Source organism: Stegodyphus dumicola, chromosome 4 (assembly GCF_044657685.1).
Source record: "Stegodyphus dumicola isolate Sdum_Otavi_A_Nest chromosome 4, ASM4465768v1".
Classification (NCBI taxonomy): Eukaryota; Metazoa; Arthropoda; class Arachnida; order Araneae; family Eresidae; genus Stegodyphus; species Stegodyphus dumicola.
Window position 1 is genome coordinate 77,211,742 of NC_140771.1, and position 24,110 is coordinate 77,235,851.

At 34.8% G+C, this 24,110-nt stretch overlaps 1 protein-coding gene across 3 annotated transcripts in view; it reads left to right on the forward strand.

Annotated features, from left to right (window-relative positions):
* LOC146997585 (uncharacterized) overlaps positions 1–24,110 on the forward strand; it is an 83,667-nt gene that overhangs the window by 46,481 nt on the left and 13,076 nt on the right. For all 3 annotated transcript variants that reach the window (XM_085815112.1, XM_085815110.1, XM_085815111.1), the window contains one exon: positions 22,028–22,157. In XM_085815112.1, coding sequence (XP_085671238.1) covers positions 22,038–22,157 — 120 coding nt within the window. In that variant the 5' untranslated portion in view covers positions 22,028–22,037. The remainder of the gene's footprint in view (positions 1–22,027; positions 22,158–24,110) is intronic.

The following is a 24,110-nucleotide window of genomic DNA, read 5'->3' on the forward strand; positions in this document are numbered from 1 at the left end:
TAAGAATTTAAACAAATGTGAACATATTTTCCAGTGCTAGTGAACATATAAGTACACATATTTTCCAATGCTAGCTTAACAGCATATGAAGCAATAGCTTAATTTAAAATTAAAACAAGTTGAAATCCCTGAGTTACACAATGCTTAAATATATTTCTTAAATCCATGACATATTTGTTTGGATTAATACGCCAATATGTTTATACTGGAGACTAGCGAAGTTCTTTAAAAAAGAATTTTTTCCGAGTGTGGTGTAATAGAAATCGCTGCGCAAATCCCGGGTTGTAATACATGTCGTTTCAATTCAGTAAAAAACAGATCATTCAAAATTCTAGATAAGCAAATGAAGAAAGGTTGCTTACCTTTATGATCCGCGTTCTTCGATTCTGGTCCGCCGCTTTTGTAGACTCCGATTTGGTTCCAAACTCATCTAAAATTGGCACTATTTTGTATGAATCACTTTATTTGACGTTTGACACAAAGTTGAACAATATCTAAATCATTACACTATCAAAAAACACATCTAACTACTTAGCATCATTGTTCTACATATCTAACAGCGTCATTAGTCTACTGCGTCACTGTTCTAAAAGCATACACTTATCGTTGCCAGTTCTCAAAAAACAAACTTTCTTTTTCAATTCTCGTCGGTCTGGAGGCTCAATCCGTTCCCCAAGAGCGGAAAGTGCGTCGTTCGCGACAATACAGAGTTGAAATGAATTTCTAACTCAAGTTATAACAATAACGTGAATTTTAATAACATAAAAACATTAGCAAGTGCATATCCAGACGATGTGGGACTTGAATACATTCAGTCCGGTAATTTAAGAAAACAGGAAGTGTTCCGTCTTTTCGGTAGATAGGTGGCGTTCTTGCTGCGCGCCGATGAAAAATATTCCACTTGACGCTTGAACATGAAGAATGACGCATGTCATACTTTTTTTATGCTTGATTATGTTTCATGGCCGCTATAGGCGGAAGTAATATACTATATCATTAACTTGATCGTTAATAAATGTTATTTCTATGTTCTGTGAAATCTTGAAGTTTTGATTGCCATTTCTAATGCTCTCCCAAACTGACTCCTGAAAACGAAACAGCTTAGAAATTATGACTCATGAACCACCATTTATTTTGGTGTCTGCAACCCGCGAAAAGGGGAAATACCTTTTGAAAGGTAAGAATTTTGATTTATTTGTTCTTGGTATCGATCTTTGAAAACGAAACATTATGGATGATTTAGCAAAAGAGAAAAAGAAACGTGCTATTGTACGTAGTAAAGTTACTACACTTTAAAATAAACTTGAGAAATTATTATCAGAAGAATTAAGTAAAGAACATCTAGAAGATCTAAATTCATCATATGGATTGTTAATTGAATACCATTAGAAACTTAAAAGTCTTGACTCCAAAATCGATGCTCTCATTGTAATGTTGCGCGCTTCGAACCTGCACGCAACAATAGTGGTGACTGCTAAGAACTGGAAAGTAGACCAAAGTCTTGAGAAGGGTTTAAATCCCTTTTTATTCAACTTTAGAAATTACAAATGCGTACTCTTGACGCTCACAAACTACGCTGACTCGGCGGTAAAATAAAAATAAGAAACTAAGAAAAGAATAGTAACAAGTGACTAACTACGAGGCTTTCTAAACGTAACTAACCTCACCGCGTTCTAAAATACCGCTGATAATTCAGCAAACTTCTGAATATTACGTTGAAAGATTAACAAACTGCCGAGGCAAGTACACAGGCCGAAACGCGTGGTTCTTCAATTTCTAACTAGCCACCTCCACGCTCGTGAAGCAAGAAAGCACTCTTTCGAACTCGTTTCCCTTCTATTTAACTCAGATTACTTCCGCTGACAATTTGAATCCTTGCGCGTTCTACTAAAATTTACATACTCTGGCATTAGCAATTCCAGGGGAAAGTAAGGCTTGACAGGAAAGATAGTTTAAACTTAAAATAAATGTTAGTTAAAATAAATATAAACCCTACATTTGCCGCTGCCAGAATTTGGTAAACTTGGAAGCAGGTCCTAGAAACGACCTGTCGAAAAGTTTCCACAATTCTGAACTAAATTTTAAGAGTCTCGTTTGCACAAAAAAAAAAATCTGTTATCTCACAAAAGGTAGAATAAATTTCTGTAGATACTTATTTTAATTCTCTCTTCTTACAGCAACCTTTCCTGGACTTCAGCAATCAATCTGTTCTCTTCCTTCCAGCATCTGGAAGGAATCAGTATCTTTCTAAATACATTATAATTTACACTTTCTTGACACTGAATAAGTTTTTGTTTTTGAACGATTTATTTTCCTTAGTTACTGCTTAATTGACATTCATTCAAGTATTCAAACATGAATTTAACTTTACCCTGGCTCTTCACCATGTTGGTGTTAAGCGGGAATATTCGTGTTTTAGTATTGCAACACTTCCCCTAACCACAATGATTTGTTAGAATTCAACGACCAAATAGACACACCTTACTCGACATTGTACAACTCGATGAGCTAGGATTAACATTCTTAAAATTCAAGTGTAGGTGGAGAACCCTACAAAAAACATTCATTCTAACTTCCCCCTCATTCATCTTTAGACATGTTGGCTTTCGCTCTAAAGCATGATTTTATCTACAGTTTAATACTTAAATTTGAATTCATTGCTTTTGAGCATTTACTTTTAGCATCTAAAATTTTATGCTTCTAGACTAAATTCTACTTTTACATAACTTTCAAGTATTTACGTATATTTAGAAAATTCTAATACATATGATTTTTACAATTTACCATAAAATGAATAAGAGAAAAATAAATTTTTACTTTACTCATTCTTCGCCAAGCTGGCGGCACTGAAACTAAAGTTCTTATTAATACAAGAATACGAAGTTATTTTTATCTTCGGACAAATTTTGGCTTTAACATAACAGAATTAGTCTTTCGACCAACAGAAACTGCTTGTTCTTAGATTTGATACTTAAACAAAATAATACTTTCGCCTTAGCCAAATAAAGTAAAAGAAACTAAGTCTCAACCGAGACACATTGATTTCCGTCAAAACATAGAACTTCGTATTTACGCATAACATTTCGGAACAAAAGAAAAAAATTTTGTAGAGGATTTTAACTTATCTTTGAGTTTTCGATGATTGGAACTCCGACATGCTCTTGTGGCAGAACTGCTCCCACGTTATAGGTTTCATCGACGTCAGTCTTCTCCTTAGTGTCCTCCGAGTGTCGTCCACGTTGCTTTTTCTTTTTCGTCCTCTGCATGCTGGCCTCTTGGAGTGGTAGTCGTCGGGTTGCTGTCTTTTTCGTTTTTCCCCTAGACGGCTGGTCTTGGTGTCCTCCGGTCTGGAGTCATGCTTGAATTTCTTCTGTTGGTGCTGGTCTTTTCGTTCCTCCTGCTGTCTTTTCGTTCTCGGGAACGGCGGCCTTGTTTGCACCTGACTCTCTGGCCCATGAAGCGTGCTCCTCGATGTAGAATTTCTACTGCGATACGTTGTAAGTGGTGATTTCCTCTTTACCAAGGTTTCTTTACACGGCGGCTCTGCTTTCTTGTATTTCTTAAATGCTGGAGTCTGAAAGTTTTCATTTCTTCTTTTCGGTACCGTCGCATGGGTTGTAGAAGGGCTAGGTTTCTCTTCAGTTCTCTGCTTCTTGGATGGTGGAACGGGGGACGTTACTTCTAGACCTTCTACTTCTTTTACGCTTGAGTCCTGCAAGAAACTTTTAAGGATTTCAAAATCATTTTGATTATAATATTTTTTCACCTGGTCGGGACTTGCTTTACAGATTTCCCCTCTCTCGTTCTTAAGGTGCAATACGACTCCCTTGATTTCCTGAATTACATAGGGGCCTTCAAATTTTGGAGCTATCTTTGCAGTAAAATTGTCTGGGGCACTTGATAAAGAAAATTTCCGCTTCAACACTTTATCCCCAACTTTAAAATCTACTTCACGGCGTTTTCTATCATAATATAACTTTTGTCTATTTCTTGCCGTATCCGAGCTTTTAACCGCCTGGTCAATAAGTGTTTGCACATCGTTCTGTTTAAATTCTTGCTCTCTTTGTTGCACAAAGAATAATTAATCTAATGGCGTAATTAACTTTCGTCCTAAAATTAATTTTGCTGAGGTTTTTCCCGTGGTATCGTGATTTGCCGTTCTTAAAGCATAAGCTAACTCATTTACGTAGCCATCCCATCGCTTGTGATGTGTGCTAACATAACTTCGAATTATTTTTACAATGTTTTTATTAACTCTTTTTGCTATGTTTGAATGTGGTCTATACGGAACCATTTTGATATGGCGTATGCCAAGTCCAGTGCATATGTTTTCAAATATTTGACTAACGAATTGTTTACCGTTATCGCTAATGACTTTTATCGGTGCACCGTATTTTAAAATGTATCTGTGTAAGAAAGCATCTGCGACTGTTTTGGCTGACGCGCGTTTAAGTGGAACAATTTCTGTCCATTTTGAAAAATGATTTACAATTACTAAAAGAAAACGATTTTTATTTAACTCTCTCTGGGGGAAAGGACCAAGAAGATCTATGCCTAAAATTTCATTCGGAAATGTAGCGCGAATGCTATTTAAGTACCCGGCCGGGCTGTAATTAATATCATTTATTAAGTGACATTGATTGCAGGACCTGACATACGCAGTTACTGTTTTGTATAATTGCGGGAAATATACCGCCTCGCGTACCTTTTTAAGTCTTTCTGACCCCTAAATGACCTGCTGTTTTCGCGTCGTGTAATTCCTTCAAAATGCTTAATCGAAGCGAGGTTGCGATGACTGGTTTGTACTCGAGATTTTCGTTTGTTGTTTTCGTATAAAATAATAAATTATCTATTATTTCATAGTTTTCTGCTCTATTTCTTATCGCATCGATATCTGTGTGCTCAAAGCTTTCGGGGTCTTTCAAATATGCATAGATACTTCCAAATTCAGGATCAGCTTTCAATTCAGCAATAATTGTATCTCTAGAATCTAAAATTTTTGAAGTCAACATAGTGCATTTAAGTTCATTGCCTTCATCGTCCAGTTTTATACGAGAAAGTGCGTCAGCTACATTGTTTTCCTTACCCGGTTTATATTTGATTATTAGATTATTATTATTATGATTATTATATTATTTGATTATTAGATTTGGAGTTTTAAAGCCCATCTTATTAACCTGGGCGTTAGGTATTTCCCCGAGTAAAGTCTACCAACAGCCGCATGATCCGAAAAGACTGTTACTGGCGCTTTGCCGAAATAAACTCGAAATTTGTGTACAGCCATTAATACGGCTAATGTTTCTCTCTCTGTAGCTGTATAATTCCTTTGTGTATCATTCAACGTTTTACTAAAAAATGCGAAAGGATGGCCATTTTGCATAAGAACCGCACCCACAGCATAGTCCGACGCATCTGCTGCAATTTCCAGGTTTTCGTCCCCCTCCGCGAATTTCAAAACAGGGGCATTGATGAGCGCTTCTTTTAACCTTTGGAATGCGGTATTTGCTTCTGCTGTCCACGTGAATTTACTTTTCTTTCTTTTAATTACTAACAAGGTTTCAACAATATTAGCAAAATCTTTTATGAATGAACGATAATAAGAACATAACCCAAGGAAAGAAGAAAGTTTCTTGGCGGTGTTGGGAGGTGGGAAATTCTTGATTGCTTTTATTTTTGAATTTTCAGTTTCTATACCCTTTTGCGAAATTTTATAACCCAGATTTTTAAGTTCTTTAGTTGCGAACTTGCATTCTGAGGCGTTAATTGTAAGACCAGCCTCTTTTAATAATTTAAAAACTTCTTCTAGATCTTTAATATGTTGTACCAACGTACTACTCGTTATAATTATATCATCTAGATAGATTAAAGTCGATTTTCCTAGGACAGGCTTTAGAACAATGTCCATAGCTCTCTAGAATGTTGATGGGGCCCCACACAACCCAAAGGGCATGCGTAAAAATGCATAAGTGCCCGATTTTGTTATAAACGCGGTTTTATGTATGTCTTCGGGTCTCATAGCTATTTGATAGTAGCCAGACGTTAAGTCGAAAGTAGTCATGTATCTTGTAGATTTAATCTTTCTAATAATTTTCTCTATAACCGGCAAAGGGTAAACTGGGAATTTAGTAATACTATTCAGTTTTCTGTAATCGATAGCAAACCTCCAAGCCCTTTTTTCCGAAGGAGGAAACTCGTTCTTTTTCCTACATAGTACGACTGGACTCGCGTACTCACTATTTTTGGGCGTTATTATTTTGTTCTTTAACATTTCCTGAATATGTTCTATGATTAGCTCTTTCTGTTTATCATAGCGATAAGGTTTAGTGCTACAGGGTTTGTCGGCAGTTAATTGTATCTCATGCGTAACTATTTGACAGCTACTAGGCCGTTCTGAAAACAAGTTTGAAAAAGTACTCACCACTTGCTGAATGGCTTGACTTTCATGGTCATTCAAATGGCTAAGGTCAACTTGCGGTTGTTCCACTGGTTCCACCACCCTCCGGTCCATCTCCAGCACAATAGAACTGGCCTGAAAATTCAGTTTGGCCTTCGCGGCTTTTAAAAACTCCATACCTAAAATAAGTGGATTTTGCAAATTTTTTACTACAAAAATTAATACTTTAAGGCTTTCATTTTGGACCTGTATCTTTAAAGATAGTTTTCCGATACATTGACAAGTTTGTCCTTGCGCTGCTATGATTTCTGTATTTTCATTTTTAAATAATCGAAAACTATTAAAGTTCTTAAAAAAAATATCACTCATAAAATTACCTTCTGCTCCTGTATCGATGAGGGCTTCTACTGGTACATCGTCAACCAGGACTTGTACAGTTGGTAACTGTGAATTCTTTACGATGACCGTATTTAAGTGTCTTCTTGAGGGTTTTTTTAAAACTTCCGGGGTCTGGACCCTCGCTTTCACAGACCCCTCTCTCGTTTAAAGCTTTACTTTCAACTTCTGCCTTCTGGGTACGCGGACGGTTGTTTTCGAATTTCCTTTCTGGGCCTTGACCTTCGAGCTTCGATGAGTTAGCTTGATAGCTCTTTCCCCCATAAGAGCGGTTTGCATTTCTGGTCTGCTCATTTGAAGATTGCCTTCGGATACTTTGAGAATACGATTCCCCTTTAGCTTTTTCCGCTATTCTGCGATTTTGAAACCTGACCGCCAATTCGAAGAGCTCCTGCAATGTGCTTGGGTTTCTAATTTCGAAGTATTCTTGAACAGCAGGTAACAATCTTGGTAAGATTATTTCAGTAATCTCCGCGTCGGGTTTCTTCCCAAACAGCATATCCGTCAGCTTAATTTTTCGCAGAATAAAGTCCGTCAACTCTTCTATATTCCGTTGATAAAAACTATATAGTTCGGCTTCTAGCCTTGCTCGATCTTTCACTATGGGGAAGGCCTTTAATAACGATTTTTTGAAATTTTCAAATGTATATGTCTGGCCTCCGAATTCCCCTAATAAAAATTTGCCTATATTCTTCCACCATAGTGCGGCCTGTCCTCTTAGTGCAGATGTGGCGATGGCAACTTTTTGTCTTTCAGGCACAGGGTAGAGCTGGAAGTGATTGTCGAGGCTTTCTAGAAATATCGCCACCGAATTTTTTTCTGTTGAAATTGACGTTTGGCTTAATTGACGCTCTCATCGTCTGGACCAGGTATCCAAATCCTTCCAATTGGCTTTCCATTTCTTGTTGTTGTCCAGCAGCTTCCATCCAATTTTCGGCCATTTCAATTCGACAAGTGTTCGGGCGCCAATGTAATGTTGCGCGCTTCCAACCTGCACGCAACAATAGTGGTGACTGCTAAGAACTGGAAAGTAGACCAAAGTCTTGAGAAGGGTTTAAATCCCTTTTTATTCAACTTTAGAAATTACAAATGCGTGCTCTTGACGCTCACAAACTACGCCGACCCGGCGGTAAAATAAAAATAAGAAACTAAGAAAAGAATAGTAACAAGTGACTAATTACGAGGCTCTCTAAACGTAACTAACCTCACCGCGTTCTAAAATACCGCTGATAATTCAGCAAACTTCTGAATATTACGTTGAAAGATTAACAAACTGCCGAGGCAAGCACACAGGCCGAAACGCGTGGTTCTTCAATTTCTAACTAGCCACCTCCACGCTCGTGAAGCAAGAAAGCACTCTTCCGAACTCGTTTCCCTTCTATTTAACTCAGATTACTTCCGCTGACAATTTGAATCCTTGCGCGTTCTACTAAAATTTACATACTCTGGCATTGGCAATTCCAGGGGAAAGTAAGGCTTGACAGGAAAGATAGTTTAAACTTAAAGTAAATGTTAGTTAAAATAAATATAAACCCTACATCATAATTGATGAAAAAGAATATGATAACGAACTACTTGCATGTGAAGAGTATGATGAAAAATTTATGACGTTTAAAGCTAAGATTGTTAGTAAAGTAAAGAAAATTAACAGTAATGAAGTTGTTGAAAGAAGTATACGTACAACTAGTAATGGTATTAGTAGTACTCCGAATGGTAACAATGTTGTTACAAGTAGTGCTTCAGTAAAGTTACCCAAATTAAATATTGAAAAATTTGCTGGTGATCCCAGTAAATGGCTGGAATTCTTTAATTCGTATGATAATACTATTCATTCTAATCCAAGTTTATCTAAAATAGATAAGTTTACATATTTGAAAAGTTTATTATCTGGCTCCGCATATAATTGCGTATCTGGATATGCTTTGTCTGAAGAAAATTATGATATATGTATTAAAAGTTTAGAAGAGAGGTTTGGTCTTAAAGATGTTATTATATCAAAATTCATGCAGATGTTGTTACAGTTAGAACCAGTTAAAAGTTCTTCAAATGTTTTTGAGTTAAAAAAGCTCTATGATCAGTTACAAATCTGTGTTATAAATTTAAGTAGTTTAGATATTACTAGCGGTTCATACGGACAGTTATTGAACCCAATAATTCTTAAAATGTTACCTGAAGATTTAGCTCTTGATTTCCATAGAAAAAGAGCATCTAACCAAAATATAGACGTAAGTGAAGTGACTTCATTAAAATCGAAACTGAATGCCGAGAAGCAAGTATGTTGATTAATAGCTCAAAACGTAATAAATACACAGGGGTTAATCCTAAACAAGGGTTCAAAAATTATAAAGTCAAATCACAAGCTTCTGCTTTTAACACATCGGTAAAAATGTTTTGCATATTCTGCAAATCAAACGAACATACATCTGCCGGATGTTTGAAATTTTCCGACGAACAAAAACGAAACAAATTAAAAACGGGAAGGTCGTTGTTACAGATGTTCTCTAAAATCACATTTGTCATCGAACATTGTTGTCAAATTGTTGGTCAAAAATACAACAATGCGAAAATTGTAACTAGAAAAATCATAATAAACTTTTCTGCCGTTTGAAATCGAAAGAAATGGAAGATGTTAAATCCGCAGATACGCAAAATAAAACTTTAGTATCTACTTCTCACTGTAATACTCTAAAACCTGAAAATAGTGTGCTTTTACAGACATGTTCTGTTATTGCTCAAAGCAAAAATAAATCGAGAATCGTAAGATTATTAATTGATTCAGGTAGTGAACGAAACTTCATCACCCACAAGTGCAAGAATTGCAAGTCATTAGAAAAGAATCTCTAACAATTTATTCGTTTGGAAATCGGCGTGGTAACTCGCAAGAATTTGATGTATGTAGTCTAAAAATAAAAAATAAAAACGATGATCGCTGCCTTGTTGTAGAAGCAGCTATCTGGATAGAATTAATATCATCAATAGAATTCCAGGCACCATCCACATGTCAAAACATTAAAGAATTTATGACTAAAAAGGGTTTGGAACTTTCGGATACAAGTCCCGTTAATGAGAAAATAAATATTCTGCTTGGCGCCGAGCATTTCTGGTATATACAAACAAGAAGTAATTCAATGATAAATGATGGTTTGTTTATAGTGCCGACGATATTTGGATACAAAAGTCAAAAATAATAATACTCGAATTAATGCGTTGTTTTTATCTACCGCTGAAGGAAACACATTTGACTTGCAGTCATTTTGGAAATTGGATTCGATAGGAATTGAAAATGAAAACAAAACATTTTCGGAAACTGATTTGGATACTATTAAGCATTTTAACGACGTTTGAAATTTAATAAGGGCAGGTACGAAACAAAACTCTTTTGAAAGGACAATAAATCACAACTCGCTGATAATTGTTTCGTTGCTGAACAACGATTTCTAGACCTAAAGCATAAATTAAAGGAAAATAATTTCCTATGTAATGAATATGATAATATAATTAGAGATCAAGTTGAAAAGGGGATTATTGAACAATGTAAGTTTGTTGAAAATGAACCTAACTGTTATTATATGCCTCATGTTATTATATGCCCGTTATACGTGAAGGAAAAATAACAACAAGAATAAGAATAGTTTATGATGCCTCCTCTAGGTCTGAAAGAGCTAAGTCGTTAAATGAATGTGTGATATCAGGCCCTAATTTAAATCCTAACCTGTTGGATATAATTGTAAAATTTCGCGTACATAAAGTTGCATTTTGTGCAGACATAGAGAAGGTTTTTCACCAAATTCAAATTGATAGTGAAGATACAAATTTTTTAAGGTTCTTGTGGTTTGATCATTCTTATGACGATAGTGACAATACTTTTAAGTTTTTCCGAATGTGCCGAGTGCCGTTTGGGATGACAACAAGTCCGTTTATTTTGTCCGACACTATCAAACATCATATTAAGGGTTATGAAACGAAATATAGCAAAGCTGTTGACATGTTAAATAAGTCCTTATATGCTGATGACCTAATCCATGGAGTAGACTCCGTTGACGAAGTTTTTTCATTATCAACTGATGCAGTTAAAATTCTTCAAGACGCTGGTATGAACTTAAGAAAATTTGAATCAAATTCCGTATCTTTATAAAATCATTGGCAAGATATTAGTTTAATTAATAAGGAAGATAGTTTGGATAAGAAAACGTTAAAAGTGCTGGGAATAATTTGGGATTTGGATGAGGACACATTGAAATTAGATGTACAAGAACTTTTACAACCAGTTGATTGGAAACACGTTACAAAGCGAAAGGTATTACAGATTGCTGCAAAAATTTATGACCCAGTTGGCTTCATTGCACCTTTTGTTATCAGAATAAAATTCTTATTACAAGAGTTATGGGAATTGGGTATTGATTGGGACACAATTTTGCCCAGCTATTTGAGTGGAAAATTTAAAACTTCGTACTTTGAAATTGAAGTTATTCTCAACTTGTGCATTCCTAGAAAATATATATTAAATGATAAATGTGTAAATTTCGATAAAATAGAGCTTTTTGTCTTTTGTGACGCCAGCCTCAAGGGATATGGAGCTGTTGCATATTTTCGTGATCCTGATTCTTGCTGTACGTCTTTTGTGCTTTCAATGAGCCGTGTATCCCCACTTAAAAAACTAACCTTGCCTCGTTTAGAACTTATGGGAGCCATTATTGCCGCAAGAATAGTTAAATATTTAAGGAAATTGTTTAATATCCAAGAAGATAATGTATTTTGTTTTAGTGAGTCTAAAATTGTTCTTCGCTGGATCAGGGGTACCGCTAATAAATGGAAACACTTTGTTGCTAATCGTGTACGTGAAATACAAGATCTTGTATCACCTTCGCAATGGAAATACTGTAAGGGAAATGACAATCCGGCTGACATAGTTTCACGTGGATTAAGTGCTTCTGATCTAGTGGGAAATAAACTTTGGTTCAATGGACCAGTGTGGTTAAAAGAGAAAAATCTACCTTCATCATCTTTTGATCATTTGGTCGAGCCTATGGTAGAAGAGGTACAGGTAGAACAGCGTCAAACTACTGTATATTCTGTTATTAGCCAAGAGGTTGAATTTGAATTGACATCCATGTTTTCATCCTGGAAAAAATTGAAACGCGTAACTGCATGGTGTTTAAGATTCTGCTACAATATTAAACCTACATCTTTAAAACTCAAGGGTTTTTTTAGCAGTTCAAGAATTAGATAAGGCAAGCAATTTGATTTTTAAAATCATACAAAATTCCGAATTTAGAGAAGAAATTAGACTTTTGAAAGGAGGGAAGAAATTGAATCTTAACAGTAAAATCCTGAAATTAAATCCTTTTCTTGATAGAGAAGAAATCTTTAGAGTCGGTGGTAGACTCTGTAACTCGAATCTTTCAGAAAACACAAAGTATCCAATCATTCTTCCCAAAAGTCACCAAGTTATTGAATTGATAGTCACACACTTTCACGAAGTGAACCTTCACGGAGGAGCCAAATTAACATTATTTGCTCTGCGACAGAAATATTGGATCGTTAATGGCCGAGAAATTGTATGAAAAATAATTTGGAAATGTATAAAATGTTTTAAAAATAGAACAAGCACATCCAGTCAGATAATGGGCGACCTACCTGCTTCTCGCGTATTGCCGGATAGAACATTCTCGAATACAGGACTGGATTTTGCAGGCCCCTTTTTAATCAAAGCTAGGAAAGAAAGAGGGGGAACGAGATATAAATGCTATGTTTGCCTTTACATATGCTTCACCACAAAGGCCATTCATCTAGAAGTAGTCAGTGATCTAACAACTGAAGCATTTCTAGCATCTCTGAAAAGATTTGTGTCGCGCAGAGGAAAACCCAAGAAAATCTTTTCAGATAGAGCAATCAACTTTGTTGGGGCTGATCGAAAATTAAGAAGATACATAGCTACATTTTCCTCTGAGGAAGCATTTCAAAACTACCTGAGCGGTGAAAATATTCAATGGATCTTCAACCCTTCTGCTGCCCTTCACTTTGGAGGCCTTTGGGAGGCTGGAGTGAAACAAATGAAGATTCATTTAAAGCGGACTATTGGGACCCAGGTTCTGACATACGAAGAATTTCACACCTTAATTACACAAATCGAGGCGTGTTTGAATTTCAGGCCAATAGTTTCCATCTCATGTGACCCTGAAGATTTTAATCCTTTAACACCTGGAAATTTCCTAATTGGGACTACATTAACAGCAATTCCTGAACTTGATCTTACAAATAATAAGCTAACCCCTGCTGAAAGATGGAAATTGACATAGCAAACTTTCCAAAGCTTTTGGAAACGTTGGTCTAGAGATTATCTTTCACAATTACAAGGGCGTACCAAATGGTTGAAGGATAAACCAAATTTAGCCCTCAATGACTTAGTCTTAATAAAGGACGAAAATTTGCCTCCATTAAAGTGGCGACTTGGACGAGTAATTGAACTATATCCTGGTGCTGATGGAAAAGGTCGTGTTGTGAAACTAAAAACTTTATTGGGCGAAATGAAGCGTCCTATACATAAACTTTCCTCGCTTACCATTGAGTGAATAAGACTCTAAAAAACATTAATTGTATATTCATAATTTGTGTCTTTACTGTTATTAATTCAATTATGTTTCAGATTCAGAGAATGGACCACAATTGTGGATTATGGTAATTTAGCAGTTTCATTATTTTGTTTTCCTTCTAGAGATTATAAATATGTTTTATTTGTAGATTTTGTGCTAAATTTAACGTTATTCAATTTAAATTTGTCATTATGCATTGTTATTTTATATGATATACTGTTGAGCGTTTTGGAAACTTGTTTAAATCTAAAATTGAAGATCTTTATAATACTGTTGTAAGGAACCAATGTTCATCGGGGCGGAGTATGTTCCGTCTTTTCTGTAGATAGGTGGCGCTCTTGCTGCGCGCCGATGAAAAATATTCCACTTGACGCTTGAACATGAAGAATGACGCATGTCATACTTTTTTTATGCTTGATTATGTTTCATCACCGCTATAGGCGGAAGTAACATACTATATCATTAAGTTTATTGTTAATAAATGTTATTTCTATGTTTTGTGAAATCTTGAAGTTTTGATTGCCATTTCTAATGCTCTCCCAACCTGACTCCCAACTTGAAAACGAAACAACTTAGAAATTATGACTCATCAACCACCATTCAGGAAGAATGCTCTATCGCATTATGTACGAGGAGTGATAGTTCTAGCGGGCCAACATGCACATAGCTCCAGCAGAAAAGTTCTCGCTCTTCTCAGGGAAAACCTTTTTATATCTCCTTGTGTCGTTGTCAGCGATGAATTCTCGGGCATGAAATTACTTCTTTAAAATCTCTTCTTGAATGGAGACATGAAGTATGACAGTACAGAAACAAGAGAATTCCTTACGGTATTTATGTTGAGCTCTATAAGGTGTTGCTTCGCTTCTTGGTTGGAATACAGTTTCATATTCTTTTCGACAGGGCGTTCAGATTTCCTTTCAGTGTTTCAGTTAAATGCTTTCCTTTACCTTGACCCAAAAGCAGGAATAAACATCAGCGCTGATATATGAATCTTCAAGCTATTTAAGATTCTTTTGTAGAGACATTGCCTTTTCGATGAAAATGACATGAAAAATGTGCACTGTCCTCGCAGGCGTTCGAACTCCGGGCCTCCCAAATACAAGTTGAATGTGCTTCCGGCTACACCACGAAGGTATGCGGAAAGGAGGGAAAAAATGCCTTATAACTTCCTCAGCAAAACCAAATATCTTACATAGTTTATTCTGAAAGAACCATTTGAAAATCAATTCTAACTTCTAGGAAATCTGATCGTAATAGCTTACGGTTACTCTTTTTCTATGGCAATACAACTAAGTACTTAAAATTTATCCTCCTAGTTGGCCCTTATAGAATCTACATTAAAACAATGTCTTGGCAATGACATCGTCATACTCGTCTTATGAAAGTTCACTCCTTGTTTTAATATGATATTTGTATTTGCTGTATATATATGTAGAATTCTTTTTTTAAATTAGATCATGAGAACAGCATCATACGATTTAAATATGGTTTATTTAAAGATAAGAAATAAAATAAGAAAAATTAAGTAAAGATGAAGTTAACGGTATGCAGGATTAACATAATGATGCACAGACAGTCCTTTACACAGAGTTCCTCCGGCATTGATAAGATATATTAGTTCAGCTAGTTTTAAATAGTATGATCATCTAAAGTCATCACAGCTAAAGGCGAAAATCAGCATTAGACCGTCTGTCTAATGCAATCCTTGAAGACGAGTGAGCCGTCTGCACACATCTACGTCTGAAAGCGATCTCCCGCTGTCCCGGATGATTCTTACTGCGCTGAGCGGTGCTGATGACGTCATAATCCTGGTATTCTAATTCAGCCACGGACGTTCATGATTCCCACAGCTTCGGCCAGCCTGAAGAGGCATCGTCCTCGATGTCTGTTGAATGGACATCACTATCATGTACCTGCAAAGATAATTTAAAAGAAAAAAAAAAAAAAAGAAAAGAAAAAAAAAGAAAAATGAGTATCAGGTCCTTAGGTTTTGAGCTGATATAAACATCAAATCAATTTGACCATGGCTTCATATGATCAGCCGCAGTAGATGTCAAATTCGGTCTTTCATGGCATCCTACTTTCTCGACTTCATATCTGTCATTTGATCTTACAGCTATGATTTTATACGGTCCACGAAACTTTGGTTGTAGTTTCAAGCCAGTCCCATATTGAGTTCTCTGAATGGCTACCAAGTCGCCAATCTTGTATAGTTTCGGTTTCTTAAGTTTCTTGTTGAATTGCTTACGATTCTGTTCTTGTATCTTCAAAATGTTGTTTTTCGCATCTTCTCTTATTTCACCCCGTTCTTGCATCAATTGCTTTAGATATTCTTCATTCAATATCTCACTAATTCTCAGATCTTCTTTATTCTTCATTTTCGTGCCTATGAGAAGCTCAAACGGTGAATATTTCGTACTTCTCGTAGTTGTACTGTTGATTATCCTCTGTACATCTGGAACATACTTAAACCATTTCGTTTAATGCTCATGTGATAATTTTGACAAAACAGGAATCAAAATTCTATGAATTCGCTCAATCTGTCCGTTACCTATTGGAATACCGGTAGTAATTTTGACATGTTCTATACCTTCTTCTGCACAATACGCTGAAAATTCTTTCGATGTAAAAGCACTACCTCGATCTGAAATGATTCTGGCTGGATTTCCAAATACAGTCTGTTGTTGGTGATTTCACTGGATAAAAGCAAGTAAATTTCGTAAAAGCATCAACCACAGTCAGAATGTGTTGGTATCTCTTGTTCGTTGATGGAAGAAGTCCAATAAAGTCGATATGGTACGTACTCAAAGGAACGTTTTCTTTTGGTACAGGATGAAGAAATCCTTCTGCTTTTCCTTGCTTCTTGTTGTACAGTATACATTCTATACAGTTAGCAATTATTTTTTCAACTTTGCATTTCAGTCTGGGAATATAGAATTCTTGCTCTACGGCATTCACAGTTTTATCTACGGCAAAGTGACCGTTTTTATGTACCTTCTGTATGATTTCATTCTGTAAGGATTCTGGCACTACTAGCAGATCTTTACCATCTTCAAATTTGTACAAAATATCATTTCTCACGAAGAATCCATTTTCTTCTCCTTTCTCAACTAAATTCTTTATCAATTTCACATGTTCATCTTCATTCTGTTGTTGTGCTAACCGAATTTTCTCAGTTATATCGGAGATGTATGATGTTAAAATTAAAGCATTTCTACTTAAAGCATCAGCATGTTTCATTTGGCTTCCTGAACGATGTACAATTTCGTAATCGAATTCTTCAATAAACATTGCCCATCTCGCAATCTTAGGAGTTAAATCTTTCTTATCTAAAATTTTCTGAAAAGCACTACAATCAGTTACAATTTTGAATTTAGTCCCTAACAAATAGTTTCGAAATTTCTTCAGAGCTTCTATTATTGCAAGGCCTTCTAGTTCGTAGCTACAGAGTTTCTCTTGCTGCGGTGAAGTCTTCTTGCTCATATACTGGATTGGGTGATAATTACCATCATCAGACAATTGGAGTAATACCGCACCAAAGCCTTGACTACTAGCATCAGTATGGAGTTCTAATGGATATCCTTGCCTAAATATGTGTAGGACAGGTGCTTGAGAGAGAATTTCTTTTAATCTGCAAAACGCTTCCTGTTGTTCGGAATCGAACTTAAAACCAATACCTTTTCTAAGTAAGTCACTAAGAGGTTTAGCTATTTTAGCATACTGAGGAATGAATTTACGAAAATATCCCGTTAGTCCTAAAAAGCTTTGAAGTTGTTTACAGTTACGCGGTTGTGGAAAGTTTCGAACAGCAACAGTTTTGGAAGGTGATGGTCGAATAGTTCCGTTTTCAATTACATGTCCCCAAAATTCAATTTTACGTTTTAAGAATTGGCACTTTTTGAAATTTATTTGTAATCCATACTCCGAAGCAGTTTTGAATACTCTTTCTAATTTGTCTAAACATTCAACTTCATCATTAGCCGATATGACTATATCATCCATATAAATAATTAGTACACCTTCATTTAACAAGTCACGAAATACTGAATACATATACCTTTGAAAACCATTTGGACTAATACATAAACCAAAAGGAGCTTTAAGAAATTCGTAAATACCATTATGTGTTACAAAAGCGGTATATTTGGTGCAATTTTGTCTATGCCTACATGGAAAAAGCCATTTTTCAAATCTAGTGTTGTGAAGACTTTTGACTGTTCTAAACGATCAAGTACTTCCGGAATTAAAGGCAGTGGAAATTTGTCTTTAATAATCTTATTTAATCTCCGATAGTCTACACATAATCGTTTCGATTTATCACGCTTGTTACACAAAACAATAGGAGCTGCGTAGTTAGAGCTGCTAGGTTTTATTATTTTTTCTTTCAGCCATTCCTTAATTTGATCGTCAACAATTTTTTGCTCCGCGGAAGACATGTATCTTCTATTTTGACAGACAGGAATATCATCGCATAAATTTATTTGCATCTTGAAGTCAGATTGTCTATTTTTCCGAGGCTGGTACGAATTAATTAAATTACACAGTCTTTCTTTATGTTCTGCATTCGAAATATGCGATAAATCAATCTCGTTGACAGAAATAACATTCACCAGATGCGGAAAGGTAAGTAAACGTCGATCTACTTCCGCTTTCGGGGTTTTTGTTTACATTAACGGAGACGTCAGACGACTGAGAAGGATCATAAACATTATTCAATGACACAGCAATATTCAAATTTAACATAACGCAAGGAACGTTAGAATTTCGATATGACTCAGCAGTTATCAAGTTTACATTACCTTTATTCCGATGAGAAATTATTTGAAGGCCATTCTGGGTAAAAGAGAAGTTAAACTGATTCAATACATCCAAACCTAATACAATTTGATTAAATAATGATTTAACAATATAAATTTTCGTACGAAGTGAAAAACTATCAATTGAAATATCAGAAATAAAAAAGCCGATGGGGTACGTTTGCTTTGATTCAATTCCGTTTAATGTAATATCGCTACAATTTAAATTAGGAGAGCCAATCTGCTTGTGTAACTCTACGCTGCATATCGTTACATCTGAACCAGTGTTAACTAGACTATCAACTAAATGATTATTTATTTCTACAGTCTTCATAATTCTATCCTTGTCAAAAATTCGTTGAATTAAAGCTTGTTTCTCGGGGGTCTGCTCTGGACAGTCAGTTGAATAATGCCCAAACTTTTTACATTTTATACCCTTCGATTTGTTTACACAATGCTTTGATAGATGCCCAAATTCCTAGCAATTAAAACATTTGACCTTATTAACGTTAGATTGATTTCGGTTTGATGACGAAAGCTTACTACTATCTTTAACTTGAGTGTCTACTTTCGGTTTCGGATTTTTAAACTTATCATTGTCCGATCTCATTTTATCATAAATTTTAAGCCTTTGTTTAAATTCAGTTATTGTTTCGCAACCATACAGTATAGTTTTCCTCACCACCGAATCGGGAATACCATCAATAACATATTTAATTAATGAAGCATCTTCAATGTTACCTCGCGAACACATTTCTTTCATTTTCAAAAAATACTCATCTAAAGATTCATTAGGCATTAATTTACGCTTACATAACATTTCATGCAATTCAGCAGAATTAAAAGAGCTTTACCATATTCAGATTTTTAAAGCTTTTTTAACTTACACCAGTCATTAACTTTAGTTTCACTCTGAATAAATAGTTTCGTTTTACCTTTTAACGATCTTTTAGCAAAAACTAATTTATGCAAATCACTCAATTTCAAAGAATTTGTAACATCTTCAAATTCATCAATCCATTTATCAACATTTTCATATGCATTACCAGAAAAAGGATTAACAATACTTTCGATATCCGAAAAACTAAGATGAGGTTTAAAATGATCTTGAATTGGAAGCTGCATACTGTTATTTACTTGAGACTCGTTAGAACCAGGATTGTCTCTTTGATTATCACCAAGCATTACTTCAGAAATTTTATTAATAGTTTCATCTTCAATATCACTATTTTCTTCATGCAAAATATTTTCAAATAATACAGATAAATCACATAGGAAAGAGACAATTCGGGTTACGACTTCCGTTTTTAAACCTTCTGAATTTATGCACAATACATTGCAAACTTTAATTAACTCATTCAAAGTAAAACTATTCTGCACTGCATCTATTTTCTTATTAAATTCTTCAGAATCTGGTTTAAATATAAAGCCAGAAAATTCACGTAATCTTTTCCGGTTATTTCGATCTCCATCAGTATTAAAAATAAGCTTATGCAAACTTTGATTTCAGAACTTTTACTATTGTTTAAAGCTGCTTCCAATTCTGGAATTTCTACTAACTTCATATTGGAAAGAAAGTTTTGTACTCACCCGACAGATGATCATCGTCAATAAGGGTAATCCACACTTTATACGAGTAATCCAATAAATCGAATAACTTGTGAGAACAGTTCACTCAGTCAGTTCAAAGCACAGTTCTGCTACTCGCACATTTCGAGTTCGAGGCCGCACGTTTCGTCGCCAAAGTTTTTGTAGAATTCTTTTTTAAATTAGATCATAAGAACAGCATCATACGATTTAAATATGGTTTATTTAAAGATAAGAAATAAAATAAGAAAAATTAAATTAAGTAAAGATGAAGTTAACGGTATGCAGGATTAACATAATGATGCACAGACAGTCCTTTACACAGAGTTCCTCCGGCATTGATAGGGATATATTAGTTCAGCTAGTTTTAAATAGTATGATCATCTAAAGTCATCACAGCTAAAGGCGAAAATCAGCATTAGACCGTCTGTTTAATGCAACCCTTGAAGACGAGTGAGCCGTCTGCTCACATCTACGTCTGAAAGCGATCTCCCGCTGTCCCGGATGATTCTTACTGCGCTGAGCGGTGCTGATGACGTCATAATCCTGGTATTCTAATTCAGCATCGGACGTTCATGATTCCCATATATATATATATATATATATATATATATATATATTATTTATATATTATTTATATATTTTGTATAAAATTTCTCTTACAATTAAATAGCTCGCCCTAAAGCCAGCTTCATGATAAGCATGATATTCTTCAAATTCCATTTGTCATTAATTTCAAGACAACAGCTTGAATTCCAATCGATATATAAGAATTCAGTTGGTTTTTCGAAACGAACTCATTCCTTATTTTCAGCGAGAATGATGCATGTGAGACATTTTTCCTCAATAAATCTGGGATTACAGCATCCATAATATGCTTTTTGTAATATGTTATGACTTTAGATGCGTTGTAATCCTTTCTCTTGAAGTTACACGTGGAAGTCTCTCTCTTCCAGCGAAAAGTTTCTTTTTAATGGAAGGTAGAGGACTGTTTTGCATTGCGTCTCTTATATTTTCATACATGTGCAATTTATCTAGCAATTCGCTAAATGAACTCTTGGTAATCGAGTCAAAAATAAAGCTATCTTTGTGTTCTGATGGGTTTCGTTTCTGTTCGATCTACGATAATAAGGTCTTTCAACTGATCCAAATTATTCATTTCAAATTCTGAAAGCCACTCCACGAAGAAGTAATTCCAAAGTAATTATATCTCTTAAATGTTAGCAGGGATTTTGTGTTTGCTGATAAAATTATTATTTAAATTTATCAGCATTAATTTTAAACCTTTTCAGCAACAGATCCTTAAAGTATCGATAAGTTTGATATTATTCTTATGTTTCTCTTGCTATTAATTTTGGGATATCAGTAGGTAGAACCTCATCTAAATACGCTACACATTTTGTTTCAACTTATTTAAAAGTTAAAAAACCTTTCAAATAGCTTTAAATAAAATTTCATAATATCATTCTTTGGTATCAAACAAGGGATCAATCTGTTGAATTCCTTCACTTTAACACATGACGGGAAATTTAACATTCACAAGGGACGAAAATGAGTGAGCATCAATTTGTAGGCAATTCCCCCTATTTTAATGTCAGCAAAAATTTTCCATGAAGGTTTGGGCAAGAATCATCCACGATCCTCTAACTGGGACATATTTTATGTCAGACCTATTTGAAGGATGAAATATTTCTCTACACAAAATATTGCTAGAATTGCTGGAGAATGTTCCAGCAGCTATGCGGATGCTCAAGTGATTCTAGCATAATGGAACGCAAACTCATTTTTGACATTACGTGAGGAACTATCTGCACATAAACTTTCAGGTACATGAATTGAATGAGAGGTAGTTCCATATTGGCCTCCGTTATTGCTCAATCTGTCACGACATGACTTCTTTTCCTAATGACATGTCAGAAGGCTCATGTTTGAAATTCTCTGTCTGTCTGATAAGCAACTTCTCACCAGAATTTCATCTGTTATTGCAGCTGTGAGTGATGTACTTGAATTTGCTACCCCTCCATCACTGCTTTTGTGCATTATTGTTTTAAGAAATTATTGTAATTATTTCTGATTAAAGCTGTGTATTTTCTTATGTTACTTTCTAATGTTTCTTACAAGCATTCTTGTGTTTGTGCATCAGCTTCTTGCTTCAGCATTAAAATACCATATGTTTCCATTGGCAAATTTGGCTACTCAGAAGTCCCATGAATTTGCTTAAATATATATTAACAACATTTGTGTTATTTATTGCTTTTTAGATTTTCCATAATGAAGCTGATCTTTACTTTGGTGACAATTGTAGCATTTCTTTGCAATATAATGGTTGCGGATGTTCCCCTTCAAGATTTGGATTTTTCTCGGCCAGTACCCACGGTTTTAATCTTTGAAGTAAGTAAAATATTTTGTGTTGTATTATAACTTCTTTTATGCTTTGCTATACAAATGATAAAGTAAGATGGTAAATAAATAAATGATAAAAGCATGATCGTAAAGATAAATGCTTTTGCTTTCTTGAAGAATTTATAGTTTCCACATGCCCATATTCGTAGGAGGATTACGTTATTTAAAATTCGATGGCTCTATGTACCGTTGTTTTATCACAATGCGAGAAATATAACTACATTTATGCAGATTTTTCATTATTTAATTTCTTAAAATATAATGCAGAACTCTAACATTTGGTGGCAACAGTTTGAAAAGTGATTCTCCGTTTATAGTGATTCTACGCAAAATCGCAAAACGAAAACAATAGTCCTTCAGGGACAAAACTCCCCTTCGGACTAAAAAAAAAAAAAAAAAAAAGGCTCTACACGTTATTAATTACAATTAATATCAGCGAAAACTGTTTCAACAAAATTAACTAATTTAGTTCTAGAAACATTATTGCACATCAAAATTATAGAGTATATTTTATGTTAACTAGCCCATTTTTATAATTTCAATCTGTACTATAACTTCTCCTTTTCATTAAACATCACAAGGACGCAAACGAATTATGCCTATTTAAGGCAAAAAGATTTGAGAATTTTAGATACAGCTTTTGGCATCACTCGCTGCTTTACTCCCTCTCGCCCAGTCGTTAGTATACGGCATTAGCCATTTAACTAGCCGAAATTAAATCAAGCCATCAAAAGTTTTGAACCAAAGCTCAGTTAGACAGATTTGACACACTACGAATCCGTTTTAAATTGTAAATTCAGTGTTCTGTTAATGTCCGCAAGTGGTAGAATTTGATCATATGTACAAGTTGTGCCTTCAAATTGGGTCTATAATCAAATTGTTTGTGCTTTGGTAAAGTTCAACCTTAAATAAAAAGGTTTATTTAAGACCTTCATAGAACTTTCTCGCATTTCCGCAGACAGTGATCAATCGCAAGTCTGAAAAACATTAAGTTAGTATTACACAAGTCAGAACTTAATAAATATCTCTTTCCATCAACTGCCTTCTCTCACTGAATTTCATTCATCGACTGCTCAGTAGCGAAAACTTTCATTCAGCGAGCATTTTAACATTTTATCGGCAGTTATGAGCCTTATTATTTATAACTGAATAGATGCTCTGAGGCTACTAATAACTATGCCTCATAGAAGGCCATATTTAGTACTTGTCGCCATCCTTAATAGAAAAGTTTTGCGTGCACTATTTTGTGCCCTTCATCCATCAACGATGAATTATTATAAAGTTGGTTTTAGAAGTTAATTTGAGTAGAATTCAGTTAGCAGTTTATTTTCAAAGTTCTGAAACTTGAATGCTTAATTCTATCTAAAATTACAATCAACGAAGATAATATGTTTTAATTTTGCCTGAATATGTTTCATTGAGATAAAATAATGAGGTAAATATCTATGCAATAATTATATATTATTATTATTATTTAATTAAATATAATTATAAAAGCAATCTGTATATACTTAATTTTATGTAAAATATTTTTATTAGAGTTTTATAATTATTATAGTTACATGTATACGGTAAAACTGTGCTTAATGCTATTTCAGTATTTTGCAGTATTATTGGTATTTTTCGAATTCGCACACGATATCAGAATTGCTGAGTTGGTTTAGGATTTAAAGCTGCAAAAGATCGTTTAACACTTCTACTGAGGGCTAACACTAATGGAGGCTTTAAGTTAAAACCACTGCTTGTTTATCATTACAAAACCCCAAGATCGTTGAAGGGAATTTTAAAATCATATTTGCCAGTAATTTGGCAATCCAATTACAAGTTTGAATCATTATAAAAACTTTCGAGAACTGGTTCACCGAACATTTTCGCCCTCTGTTAAACGCTTCTGCGGATTTTTAAAAAACTAAACCCGGAAGCTGTAATGCTCCGAGCCAT